We start from the raw sequence: 12554 nt of genomic DNA, 5'->3' as shown, positions 1-12554 counted from the left end.
AAGTTAAATCCAGTTTCACCCAAAACTAAGTTCGGTTTTATCGGTTGATGGATTATCGGTTTATACGGTTCATTCGGTTGGGTTGAATCGGTTTGGACCAATAAATTCTAACCTGAATTCTATCATTCCTATAACACTAATCACATGAATACTCATTAAACTTCATTCTATATAATTAAAAGAATTAATAAACCATAAACTATTTTCATTATATTACATTTTCATCATCATCTAAGTGATAAAGTATTAGCATTATATTACAATTACATTATCATTCAAGTAATAACCTGATATACAAGTTCATTATAAGCCAAAATATTCTCATCATATTTAAGAAAAGTTAGTAGTCCAAATCATCCATATCTGCCACCCTTTGAGGAGGTTTGTTTTTATCACTCATATTTTCTACAATAGATGTCTCGGTTGTCGTCAGTAACAACGATACACTGCAATAGAGCAAAAACTAGTTTAACATATAGTAACGTGTGAAATATAAGCAGAGAAAAAATTGCATTGTAAGATATATGATTTTACCTGGCAGCATCTACCAAAGCTGTTCTAACAACTTTAACAGGATCTATAATCCCAGCCTTCACCATATCAACATAAGTTTCTGTTTTAGCAGAATAAGCACCATAGTTAAACAACCTTCTTTTTACTACAGAATCATTTTTAATGTTAAGGTATCATAAACAATACAACATCACAGCTTTCACTGTTACTAACCTTTAGCAGCATCGAAATCCAAATTAAGATTATCTTGTTCCAACAATTTGCTGTAAATTAAAGAACCATCAAAACCAGCATTTGCAGCTATTGTAAATGTAGGTGCCTGTGACAAGTCATAAGCATTGTTGGAAAAAATGGAAAATTTTCGAGGTAAAGAAGTGAAAATAGAGAAGGGTCTATATGTGACAAAAAAAGAGTGTGAAGTAAACAGCACAAACCTTGAGTGCATACTGAATAATTTGTACTCCTCTTCTCTCATCCTCGTTTTTAGTTTCAAGATTCTCCAAGACTTTGCTAGCATATAAGAGAGCAACTCCGCCACCTGGATAAAACGCTTACATACCGACTTTTAATAGATAAACAAGGAATCAAATAATGTGAACAAGAATATGAAACAGATGATTTAGGCAAAATCAGGGTGAGATGGTGAATTTGACCAAATTCAGTGGTACCAGGATTTTGTTAAAGCTCCAAAGTCTAACTTAGTCAAAATCATGGTGGCTCGATGTGATTCTGACAAACTCACCGTGATTCTAAACATGCACGAAACTGAGTTACCTGGAACAATACCCTCCTCCACAGCTGCTCTAGTGGCATTTAAAGCATCAGTTACCCTATATTTCCGTTCTCCAACTTCTGCCTCACTAGCCCCACCAACCTGTAGATATTTAAACCCATAGATAAATACTATAACTTAAACATCACAAACTAGTGGTTTTTAAGAATGAATGACAAACTTTGAAAACAGCAACACCGCCGGAGAGTTTTGATAGCCGTTCTTGTGCCTTTTCTTTATCAAATGTTGCAGAACTTCTCTCCGTTGCTTCCCTTAGCTGCACAAAGTTATAACTTAAGAACCGGTAATATTTTTATTTAAATCAAAGTTCTGTGATAAATTCATACATAGAAATAAAATCATTCGGCTTAATGGCAATTTTTTCAAGATCAAAAGAAAGTAAGAGTGAAAATTTAGTACTTTAAAAAACCAAAAAAAAGGGGGAAAAGATACCTGCACACATCTATCTTCAATAAACTTCTTATCCCCACCACCATGTAGAACAATAGTATCATCAATGGTGACAGTAATCTGTTGCACATTGAATTAGATGTTTCTGTAGCATTGTAACTGTGATACGGTGAACTGACTTTGTGTTTTTGCTTTGAAAAGCAATGTTGCGGATATCAAGAGTCGCCACCGACTTTTCTTTTATCCAATAAGGAAAGGCGGAAAAGAACAGGAAAGACCTTGATTAGATTTTGAGTTCGGGAGGTACATTATACAAAGGGAAGGTGTTAGCACCCTTTGTATCCATGGTTATCCATGGGCTCTTAATTGCTTAACTCACTTATGTTTTCCTTGTTTGAGAAAGTGTTTGGGAAATATGGTGTGTTTAGAAAATATTTTGAAATGAGAGTTTAACTTTGTAATGATTCTTGTACGAATGTATACAAAGTGTTTATCTCGTTTGATTTTGAAAGATGTTTAGAAAAATATAACTCGGAGATGATTCTGGTGCGAATGTATACCAAGTGGTGATTTTCTAAAAGATGTTTTGAAAAGTGTGAGGTGTGAAAAGTATTTTAAGCTGTGAGCAAGCATTTAAGAGTTATACCTAACCAAGGTCTTTATAAGTATTTCCTATCCTTAGGAGGGTAAAATTGTCCTTACTATTGAGAAGTAAGTAGTCTTATCCTTTGGATGTAAAGGGACATCGTGGGGTCGTCGATTGGTCATTGAAGGCAACATTTGTAAGGATACCTTAGCATTCGAAGGGACGATCATCATTTAATCGTAGGCTACAACGAAGGGTCATCGAGGGACAAAGTCATATATTCAAAGGAAACATTCGAGGGACAAGGTTTATCTCGTAGGGACATTGACCTTTTGATCGAAGGGACTATGACGTATCTGTTTAGGGATGATGATGATTCAATCGAAAGGGTCTTGGCTAAGGATATCCCCACATTCGCGAAACATGACCGTAATATCGTAAGGCAACAAAGAGAGGGATAAGATCACATATTTGAAGGCAACGTAATTAACCAAGTAATCAGAATAAATCTCCACAATGGTATCCCACAAATAAAGTGGAATACCGAGCTATCTCTTCAAGAATCATGGGAGCCCTTACAAAAACTCAGCAAACATGTTAGAATAACGGGATGAGGTGCAATCAAGAGTTGCACCGAACAAAAGAATCATAACGGTAATAATGTCAGCCAAACAACGTGCAAATGCAATAGAAAACATGTCAAACAAATACAGAACAGATCAGAATGCAAACAGAAAAATCGACTACTGTCATGTTCGCTACTGCTTCGCCTAGCGAAGGCCTGGCGAACCCTCGCTACATGTTCTCTTAGCGAGGTGCTAGCGAACGACTGCGGGTTCTGGGTTCTTCTTTGATACTGGTATGATTTCGGAAATCCCAAACCCTATGGCATCCCTTACAGAAATTACATGATCGAATATTCGAAGTATTGTTTTACACATTTATGCACATATGAACCCACATGCAAAACCTAACGATATTCGCCTTTCCAAATTCAACCATAATGCCTCATACATTTAGAAATTTCAAATTGGGAGCATGGAGTAGTGGGAATAGGGCAAAACTGATTGGAGGGATCAGATGAAATTGAATTTGCACCGTTGGGTTTGCAGGGCAATCTTAGGGTTTATGCCTGATAGGGTTGGTGGAGGTAACCTTTGTGCAGATGAGTTCTCTGAATTAGCTTCTAGGGTTTTCTCCCTTGTTTTTCTGATTTCCCGTTGTCTCCTTTTTCAAATGAAGTTCTGGAATTTATAGCTGGTTTTTTGTGTCTTGGTAGGCTCAGACTGAAGGCAATTCAGGCCTAGAATTTTTGTATATCCGCAAGCTTCGCTAGGCGAGTGAGCTAGCGAAGGCTTCGCTAGGCGAACACTCAGCGAGTGTTCCAGCGAATGTTCCCAAAATTGGATAAAAGCGTAGCTAGTACTTACTCGCTAGGCGAGCAGCTAGCGAGCATTCCAGTAGCAAAATCAACAAGGTTCGCTAGGGCGAAGGAGAAAGCGTGGGCTTCGCCTAGCGAGCACGACGGTTCAGGTCATCTTCTGGATTTGGTAGCCTGTGCGCTGGATCTTTGTTCCTATGAAAAATGAATAGACCTCTGTTGAAAGTATTAACAGGCAAATTTTGGGGTATGACAGCTGCCCCTGTTCAATATTCTTAAATCGAGAGAATTAGAATGGTATGTACGCCATTCGTGATCTGGAGGTGGAAGATTATTGAACACTTAGACTGCCCCAAAAATTTGCACTTGTTAATTAAAGGATAGTCTTGAGGAGATGGGCTTAAAGATGCCATCCAGAAAGTTTGATGATGAGAGCTTCAGAGTGCGTCGTATATTAGACCATATCTGGAGACATGGGTGTCCCACTAGGTCGTACGCTAGATTGTATAATGAGTCATCCATTAGGTGATATTAGGGTGAGCTGAACCTGATGAGGTAAGGATCAGAATGGATCATACGCTAGACCATATCTGAGTAGCAAAGTGAGCTGTCTTGTTAGGCTGTATCTGGAGAAAGAAAGATCAGAGTAGATCGTACGCTAGATCGTATCTGAGTAGAAGAATGAGTCGTCCATTAGGTTGTATCTGACGATAAAAAGTAGTCGTACGCTAGACAATATTTTCAGAATGTACCGTACGCTAGGTAGCATCTGAGTAGCAGAATGAGCCATCCGTTAGGCTGTATCTTCACTGGGGATGAAAGATCAGAATGGATCATATGTTAGATCGTATCTGAGTAGCAGAATGAGTCGTCCGTTAGGCTGTATCTGGAGAAATAAAGGTCAGAATAGATCGTACGCTAGATCTTATTTGAGTAGCAGAATGAGTCGTCCGTTAGGTTGTATTTGACGATAAAAAGTAGTCGTACGCTAGACTACATTTTCAGAATGTACCATACGCTAGGTAGCATCTGAGTAGCAGAATGAGCCATCCGTTAGGCTGTATCTTCACTGGGGATGAAAGATCAGAATGGATCATACGTTAGATCGTATCTGAGTAGCAGAATGAGCCGTCCGTTAGGCTATATCTGAAGAAATAAAGGTCAGAATAGATCGTACGCTAGATCGTATCTGAGTAGCAGAATGAGCCGTCCATTAGGTTGTATCTGAGATAAAAAGTAGTCGTACGCTAGACTACATTTCAGAATGTACCGTACGCTAGGTAGTATCTGAGTTAGCAGAATGAGCCGTCCGTTAGGCTGTATCTGGAGAAATAAAGATCAGAATGGATCGTACGCTAGATCGTATCTGAGTTGCAGAATGAGTCGTCCGTTAGGCTGTATCTAGAGAAATAAAGATCAGAAAGGATCGTACGCTAGATCGTATCTGAGTTGCAGAATGAGCCGTCCGTTAGGCTGTATATGGAGAAATAAAGATCAAAATGGATCGTACGCTAGATCGTATCTGAGTTGCAGAATGAGCCGTCCGTTAGGCTGTATCTGGAGAAATAAAGATCAGAATGGATCGTACGCTAGATCGTATCTGAGTTGCAGAATGAGTCGTCCGTTAGGCTGTATCTGGAGAAATAAAGATCAGAATGGATCGTACGCTAGATCGTATCTGAATAGCAGAATGAGCCGTCCATTAGGCTGTATCTGAGATAAAAAGGGGTAGTCATACGCTAGACTACATTTCAGAATGTACCGTACGCTAGGTAGTATCTGAGGGGATGAATATCCCAATGGGTCGTACGCTAGACCGTATTGGAACAATTGAAGGAGCCATACGTTAGGCTGAATCAGAATGAGCCATACGTTAGGCTATATCTGATAATATTGTATATGATGTATTTGCAATAAACGTCTGGGATGGGCTTAAAGATGCCATCATTAGGAGGATATCAGAATGCTTGTCAGAATGAATATTCATATGGATTATATCTGAAAACGTATCTGAATCTTGAATGTAATCGATAAAGATCCGTCTGAATGAATCTTTATTTTGACTGTATCAGGAGGATAATTAACCTACAAAAAAGTTAGCCTCGTGCCATGTTATAATGCATGAGATGTTTTATGCTCTTGAAAATAAATGCGAACATTGCATGCGTGCATATGCTATGAAATAATGTATGAATGAATTATGTGTCTGAAAATTTTTTCCATGGGAAAATAAATCCCTATATTCTGGTTGGAGACATTTGTATTGATGACCCTTTCTTAGCTGGGGATATTTGATTTCTGTCTGATGGTAGAGATATTCAACAGAACCTGACTGGGGATAACAAAGATGACCAGTCTGTCTAGTAGTGCCAATTTCTTCTGGGAATAACTGGTTTTGCTGGGGAATAGGATTTACAACCGGATTTGTTAGAACGCATGGTTAAACCTTATCCTTGATCCTAAAGTCTTTTAGTAATTGCTATTTCTATTTTATGCATGTATTTTCGGTAAACATCAATCATATTCAAATGCATATATTAATTCGAATTAAATCAATGGACGTTTATGCAAACAAAACGGAGAAAGTAAAACAAAAGTATCTTTTGGAAATAAAATTGTATTGATTTTGAAAGAGGGCCTATAAACAGGCAATTTTAATACAAGGAGACAGAAATCCTAGTAAGAGGAAATTTTCAAGAAAGCAAAGAAAAAACAGCTATGAGAAAAAGTCCTATTGATTTAAATTCTGCTACTGCTATTATGCCTTCAAGCATCTCATCCCTTGTTGTCGAATGGAAGTGATTGGCTTGCTCAGTCCCTTTGACTTTGGTGAGGCTGATCGAGAACGGGACATAGTCATACACTTTAATCCCTAATTTTTGCCTGGACCGCCTTTTCAGGTTTTCAGTCCACCAGGATACCCTTTTTTGCCCAAGCCGCCTTTTCAGGTTTTCGACTTGCCGGGTGCACATTTTTATATGTTTATCCCTAATTTTTGCCCAAACCCTTTTGGTTCGCCGGGATGCCCTTACTTTTGCCTAGATACGTCGACCTAGCGGGTCTCTTTTATGCGTAGTATTTTTTAACTATGTCCGCGTTCACGGGATGCGGGAAATCTTCGCCATCCATTGTAGCAAGCATCATGGCTCCACCAGAGAACACCTTCTTAACTACAAATGGCCCTTCGTATGTGGGAGTCCATTTGCCTCTAGGATCACCTTGTGGTAGAATGATACGCTTTATCACCAAGTCGCCAATTTGATACACCTGTCTCTTGACTTTTTTATTAAATGTTTGGGTCATGCGCTTCTGATATATCTGCCCATGACAAACAGCCGCAAGTCTCTTTTCATCAATCAAATTTATCTGATCGAGTCGAGTCTGAATCCATTCATCTTCATCTAAGCCTGCATCTTTCATAATTCTTAGAGAGGGAATCTGAACTTCCACTGGTAAAACGGCTTCCATTCCATAGACTAAAGAGAAAGGCGTTGCCCCTGTCGAAGTGCGTACTGAAGTGCGATAACCATGAAGAGCAAATGGTAACATCTCATGCCAGTCTTTGTATGTTACTGTCATCTTTTGTATAATCTTCTTAAGATTCTTATTATCAGCTTCTACGGCGCCATTCATCTTTGGCCAGTACGGAGAAGAGTTATGGTGATTTATTTTGAACTGCGTGCAGAGTTCAGTGATCATCTTGTTGTTCAAATTAGTACCATTATCAGTGATAACTCTTTCAGGAGAGAGCAGGTTTCCATCTTAGAAATCAATAAAGTGGTCTGATTCAACATATACTGTCTTAGTCGGCGAGCAGCCCAAGCCAAAGCACAACAAGTTTTCTCAAGCAGTGAGTATCTTGTTTCACAGTCGGTAAACTTTTGCTAAGATGGTATATTGCATGCTCTTTTCGACCAGACTCGTCATGTTGCCCCAGCACACACCCCATTGAATTTTCTAACACGGTCAAATACATGATTAGAGGTCTTCCTTCAACTGGTGGCATCAGAATTGGAGGTTCTTGGAGACACTTCTTGATTTTGTCAAAAGCTTCTTGACATTCATCATTCCATATTATCTCTTGATTTTTTTCTCAGTAATTTGAAGATGGGTTTGCAAGTAGCAGTCAAATGGGAGATAAATCGGGCAATGTCATTCAAGCGTCCCAAGAAACCTCTGACTTCTTTCTTGTCTACTTCAGTACCCAGATTTACAATTTCGATTGATTCCTCATGCGGCTGTATAGTCTTTTCTTCTTGCAGTAATAGTCTGGCAAGCTCTCCAGGCACTTCGCAATCTTCCTCACTTCCATCCTCGGCTTAGTAGATCAGATTTTCAAAGCCATAATTAACAGTAGCAGAATTATTATCAACAGGATCCATAGTGGATATGGATCTGCAATTTGTGAGTGTGTGTAAGAAAACATAGCCTATTTGAAAGATGACAGGAAAGATAAAGAGCGCAATATTTGAATGCAAAAAATCCATTGATTTATTGAATGTGAATATGCTTATGAAAATGACAAAACCCTTGAAAAATTAGCTATTGTGCCCCGGGTATAGACACAATGCTTTAAAAAATTACAAAATTTAAAACACTAAAATAGCAATAACAATTACTCCTGACTAAAGGAAACCAGGATAGTGTCTTCAGCCTTCCAATTATTGAGTCTATCACGAATTGTTGGGAAAATCCAGTTATCCAAGTCGCAATCGCTATCAGCATCTTCTACAACATTAACAGTCTTGTCATGATTAGGCAGAGGAGCAGTAATGACATTAGGAGTCTCCGGAGGATCAAAATCAATCTCTCCAGCGTCGATAATATCCTGAATCTTATTCTTCAACAACCAACAATCGTTTGTATCGTGCCCGGGGCTATCAGAGTGATATGCACACCTAGCATTGAGATTATAACGAGGAGAAGTAGTGTTGGGATTTGCAGGAGGGTCTCTGAGGGTAATTAAATTTGCTTTTAGCATACCCTACAGTGCTTGCGCTAAAGTCATATTGATCTTGGTAAACTGCCTTCTTGGCCTGTCTTGTCTGTGTTGGAAGTTTTGAGATGGCGGTGCTGCAATCGTAACTGCTCCAACAGTATGGTCACGATTTTTCTTATTATGACTCCTTTGCCCGTACACAGCATTTGATTCATTCTTCCCCTGATAGGACTTTTTGGTGCTTGCAGAGGTAGCTGCCTGTATCTTTCCGCTTCGAATGTCGCTTTCAACACGTTCACCCGTCAATATAAGTTCAGTGAAACCCGATGAGGAACTTCCCAATAGATGGTTGTAGAATGGGCCAGTCAGTGTACCCATGAACATGTCCACTAATTCTCGATCAGTCATAGGGGGTTTGACTCTGCTAGCCAAGTCTCTCCATTTTTGAGCATATTCTTTGAAGCTTTCTTTAGAGCCCATAGTCATATTCTGCAGTTGTAGCCGGGTAGGCGCTAATTCAGAATTATACTGGTAGTGCTTGTAGAAAGCTGTCGCTAAATCAGTCCAGGTGCGGATGTTAGAGCTCTCGAGTTGATAATACCACTCTAACTGTGTGCCAGACAGACTCTCTTGGAAGAAATGGATCCATAGCTTCCTATCAGTGGTATACGACTGGATCTTTCTCACATAAGCTCTCAGATGCATCTGAGGACAAGACGCACCATCATACTTAGTGAAAGCGGGGACCTTGAATTTGCGAGGAATGACCACGTCAGAGACCAGACCTAAGCTTTCGAAATCCAGACCAGGCGCCTTCTGACCCTCCATAGCTAGCATACGTTCTTCCAGCAACTTATACTTATCATCTTTCGGAGAGTACTATTCGTTTTATAATTTTCATAGTCGTCCTCAGGGTTGAAGGGATCAGCATTCTCGTCTTCCGAATCATTTTCTGACTCATCTTCTTTGTCCTTCAGAATTCCAATCTTGACTCCTGGAGCCTGTCCTTTAAACCTTCTTCCCGGGTTAATGCAACTCACAGGCTTCTTGTCTTTCTTCTTCTCAAGCAATAGAGTCTTCAGTTCCTCCTGCCCCTTGGATAATTTCAAGATCATCTCCTGGAATTGAGCATTCTGAGCCTGGAGATCCTTGACAGTTTGTTCGAGGGCCATTTTCCTGATTGAAGGAAAACCGTGAGAACATTGATCTTTTTAGAGTACCTGTTATGCAATGTTATGTTATGCTATGCAACGTATGAAATGTTTTCAAGGACTTTTGGAATTTAACTTTGCGTAAACCACCAAAAAGGGGGAATTTTATTAATAATTTATTTAATCAATGTTCATTACAAGAAAAAAATGAAAGCTCAAGTCTCCCAGGGGCGACTTCTTTTTGGGCGAAGGTATGCATTGAGACTCCGTTCCTCCTTAAGCTGGCTGGTGAGCTTTAATACTTTCTTCCTTTCAGACAGAACTGTGCTTCAAAAGTATCCCTTTCCTCTCTCAACTGGATCCAAGATTTCTTCAATTCTTCAACATTGGTAGGCATATCTGGATAAGGAATGATCTGATGGGTACCTCCTTCAACTTTTGGTTCAACAATCAGAGGTCCGATTGCAAGATATGGCATGATAAGCTCACGAGCTCTGGCGCGTACCCATCTGAGATAAGGTTCCATAGGAATAGAGTTTTTCTTCCCTAAAGTACTTCTTTTCACCATGCCCCAGCCTCGTACAAACCTTTGACGGAGTCCTTGAGAATCGTTGTCATAGTCAAACACAGTGCCTTGGATAATTATTTCATGTGGACCATCTCTTCGAGCATAACCAAACTGACGTAGGGCTAAACCAGGGTTATAAGTAATACCTCCTCTTATCCCCAGGAGTGGTACGTTAGAGAATTCTCCACAACGGTCAATGATGATAACATTTTCTTTGGGTTGGGGACACCAATGGATATCTGAATGGGAGAGCGACATTATCCTTTGAGACCATTTCAGATTTTGCTCGTTCTTCAAGACTGATTGAGGAAGGTGCGAAATAAACCACCTAGATAATAAAGGTACGCAACACATGAGAGTCCCTTGCCTTCTCATAGTACGAGTGTGAAGGGAATGCAAAATGTCTCCAAGCAAGGTGGGCACGGGGTTATGAGTGAGAAATATCTTAACAGCATTCATGTCTACGAATTGATCCGGATTAGGAAATAGCACCAAACCGTAGATTAGTAATGCTAGAACATCTTCGAAAGCATGGACATTCATAGCTTTTAGGAATTCTCAGGCCTTATTTATCAGAAATTTGGCAAGTAAACCCTTAACTTCACTTCTTGTTACCCAATTAGTTTCAATGTCGGACTTTGTCATGTGTAAAGCCGCGACAACCTCTTCAGACCTCGGAATCTTTTCTAAACCACTGAAAGGTGTTTGATCAAGGATAGGTATCCCGAGTAACCTGGAAAATTCTTCTAATGTGGGTACCAACTGATAATCTGGGAAGGTGAAGCAATGATGTTTAGGATCGAAGAACTGGAATAGAACTCTCATCATATCTTCCTTGAAATTGGTGGTAACTAAATTGAGGAGATAACCATGTTTCTTGATGAACTGAGCATGATCGGGAAGTTCTGAAACTAAATCCTTTAGTTGAGGAGAGGTCGCTACAAAATTGATCCGGATGGTCTTCCTGGAAGCCATATCCTTACAAAACAGAGCAAAGTTAAATCCCTAAGTCCTCGAAACGGTTAGTACAATGCCATGATGTCGTGATGTTATGATGTTATGATGTTATGATGTTATGATGTTAAGTAAGTAACAAGCACAAACAAGTCACACTGCAATTATTCCTAGGTTTTAAGGCTTGCATGAGTTCCATAGGTAAGTACCCTCCCCACTGAAGTTTGGTTGGTTCAACCTGTCCTAGAATAGTAACCGGGTTCTAGAAGGATCTCAAATCATCGACCTTCCCTTAAGTCCACTTCAGTGCAACACCAAGCGGTTGACCAAAATTTCCCTAAGGTCCAATCTCAAAGAGTGTAGTATCGAGTATCAACCAACCTCAGTCGGAACCGAAGTCAGTTATCTCACTACTTTCTAATGGCTAGGATGAGTCAATTAGGGTTCTAAAGGTCTGGTTAATGCTTTGATGACACCACGCAAACGCCAAAATTTTCCTCAAGTAAACATGAGGAACATCAGGACATCCAAAGTGTCACATTAACCGTAGCCATCATTTTAACCATTCCAGTATTCGCCGGACAGTCACGATGATCTCTTGCTACTTACCTAAGGTACACTAGATCCGGGTGTAGGATCTTTCACTCAAGCATAGAATACCCAAACAATCCCTTAACAGTAAATCAAGCAAGGAAACCATTCGAAAACATAAGTGATCTTGTCTTTAAGGTAACCTCTCTTTTTAAGAGTCCCCAGCAGAGTCGCCAGTTCTGTGATACGGTGAACTGACTTTGTGTTTTTGCTTTGAAAAGCAATGTTGCGGATAGCAAGAGTCGCCACCGACTTTTCTTTTATCCAATAAGGAAAGGCGGAAAAGAACAGGAAAGACCTTGATTAGATTTTGAGTTCGGGAGGTACATTATACAAAGGGAAGGTGTTAGCACCCTTTGTATCCATGGTTATCCATGGGCTCTTAATTGCTTAACTCACTTATGTTTTCCTTGTTTGAGATAGTGTTTGGGAAATATGGTGTGTTTAGAAAATATTTTGAAATGAGAGTTTAACTTTGTAATGATTCTTGTACGAATGTATACAAAGTGTTTATCTCGTTTGATTTTGAAAGATGTTTAGAAAAATATAACTCGGAGATGATTCTGGTGCGAATGTATACCAAGTGGTGATTTTCTAAAAGATGTTTTGAAAAGTGTGAGGTGTGAAAAGTATTTTAAGTTGTGAGCAAGCATTTAAGAGTTATACCTAACCAAGGTCTTTATAGGTA

The 12554-nt window shown here is 39.6% G+C and overlaps 1 protein-coding gene across 1 annotated transcript; it reads right to left on the bottom strand.

Annotated features, from left to right (window-relative positions):
• Window positions 1–721: 721 nt before the first annotated feature.
• On the bottom strand, window positions 722–1831 carry LOC127096306 (chaperonin CPN60-like 2, mitochondrial; the record flags this gene model as incomplete). Its single annotated transcript, XM_051034892.1, has 5 exons — window positions 722–832; window positions 948–1051; window positions 1288–1387; window positions 1467–1562; window positions 1739–1831. Coding segments are annotated over 5 exons (504 nt in total), but the record flags the coding sequence as incomplete, so codon positions are not given.
• Between the last annotated feature and the right edge of the window lie 10723 nt (window positions 1832–12554).

The sequence above is a fragment of the Lathyrus oleraceus genome, chromosome 6 (genome assembly GCF_024323335.1).
Source record: "Lathyrus oleraceus cultivar Zhongwan6 chromosome 6, CAAS_Psat_ZW6_1.0, whole genome shotgun sequence".
NCBI lineage: Eukaryota > Viridiplantae > Streptophyta > Magnoliopsida > Fabales > Fabaceae > Lathyrus > Lathyrus oleraceus.
Note: the sequence above shows the minus strand (reverse complement) of the source record. Positions and strands in the feature narration are given on the sequence as shown.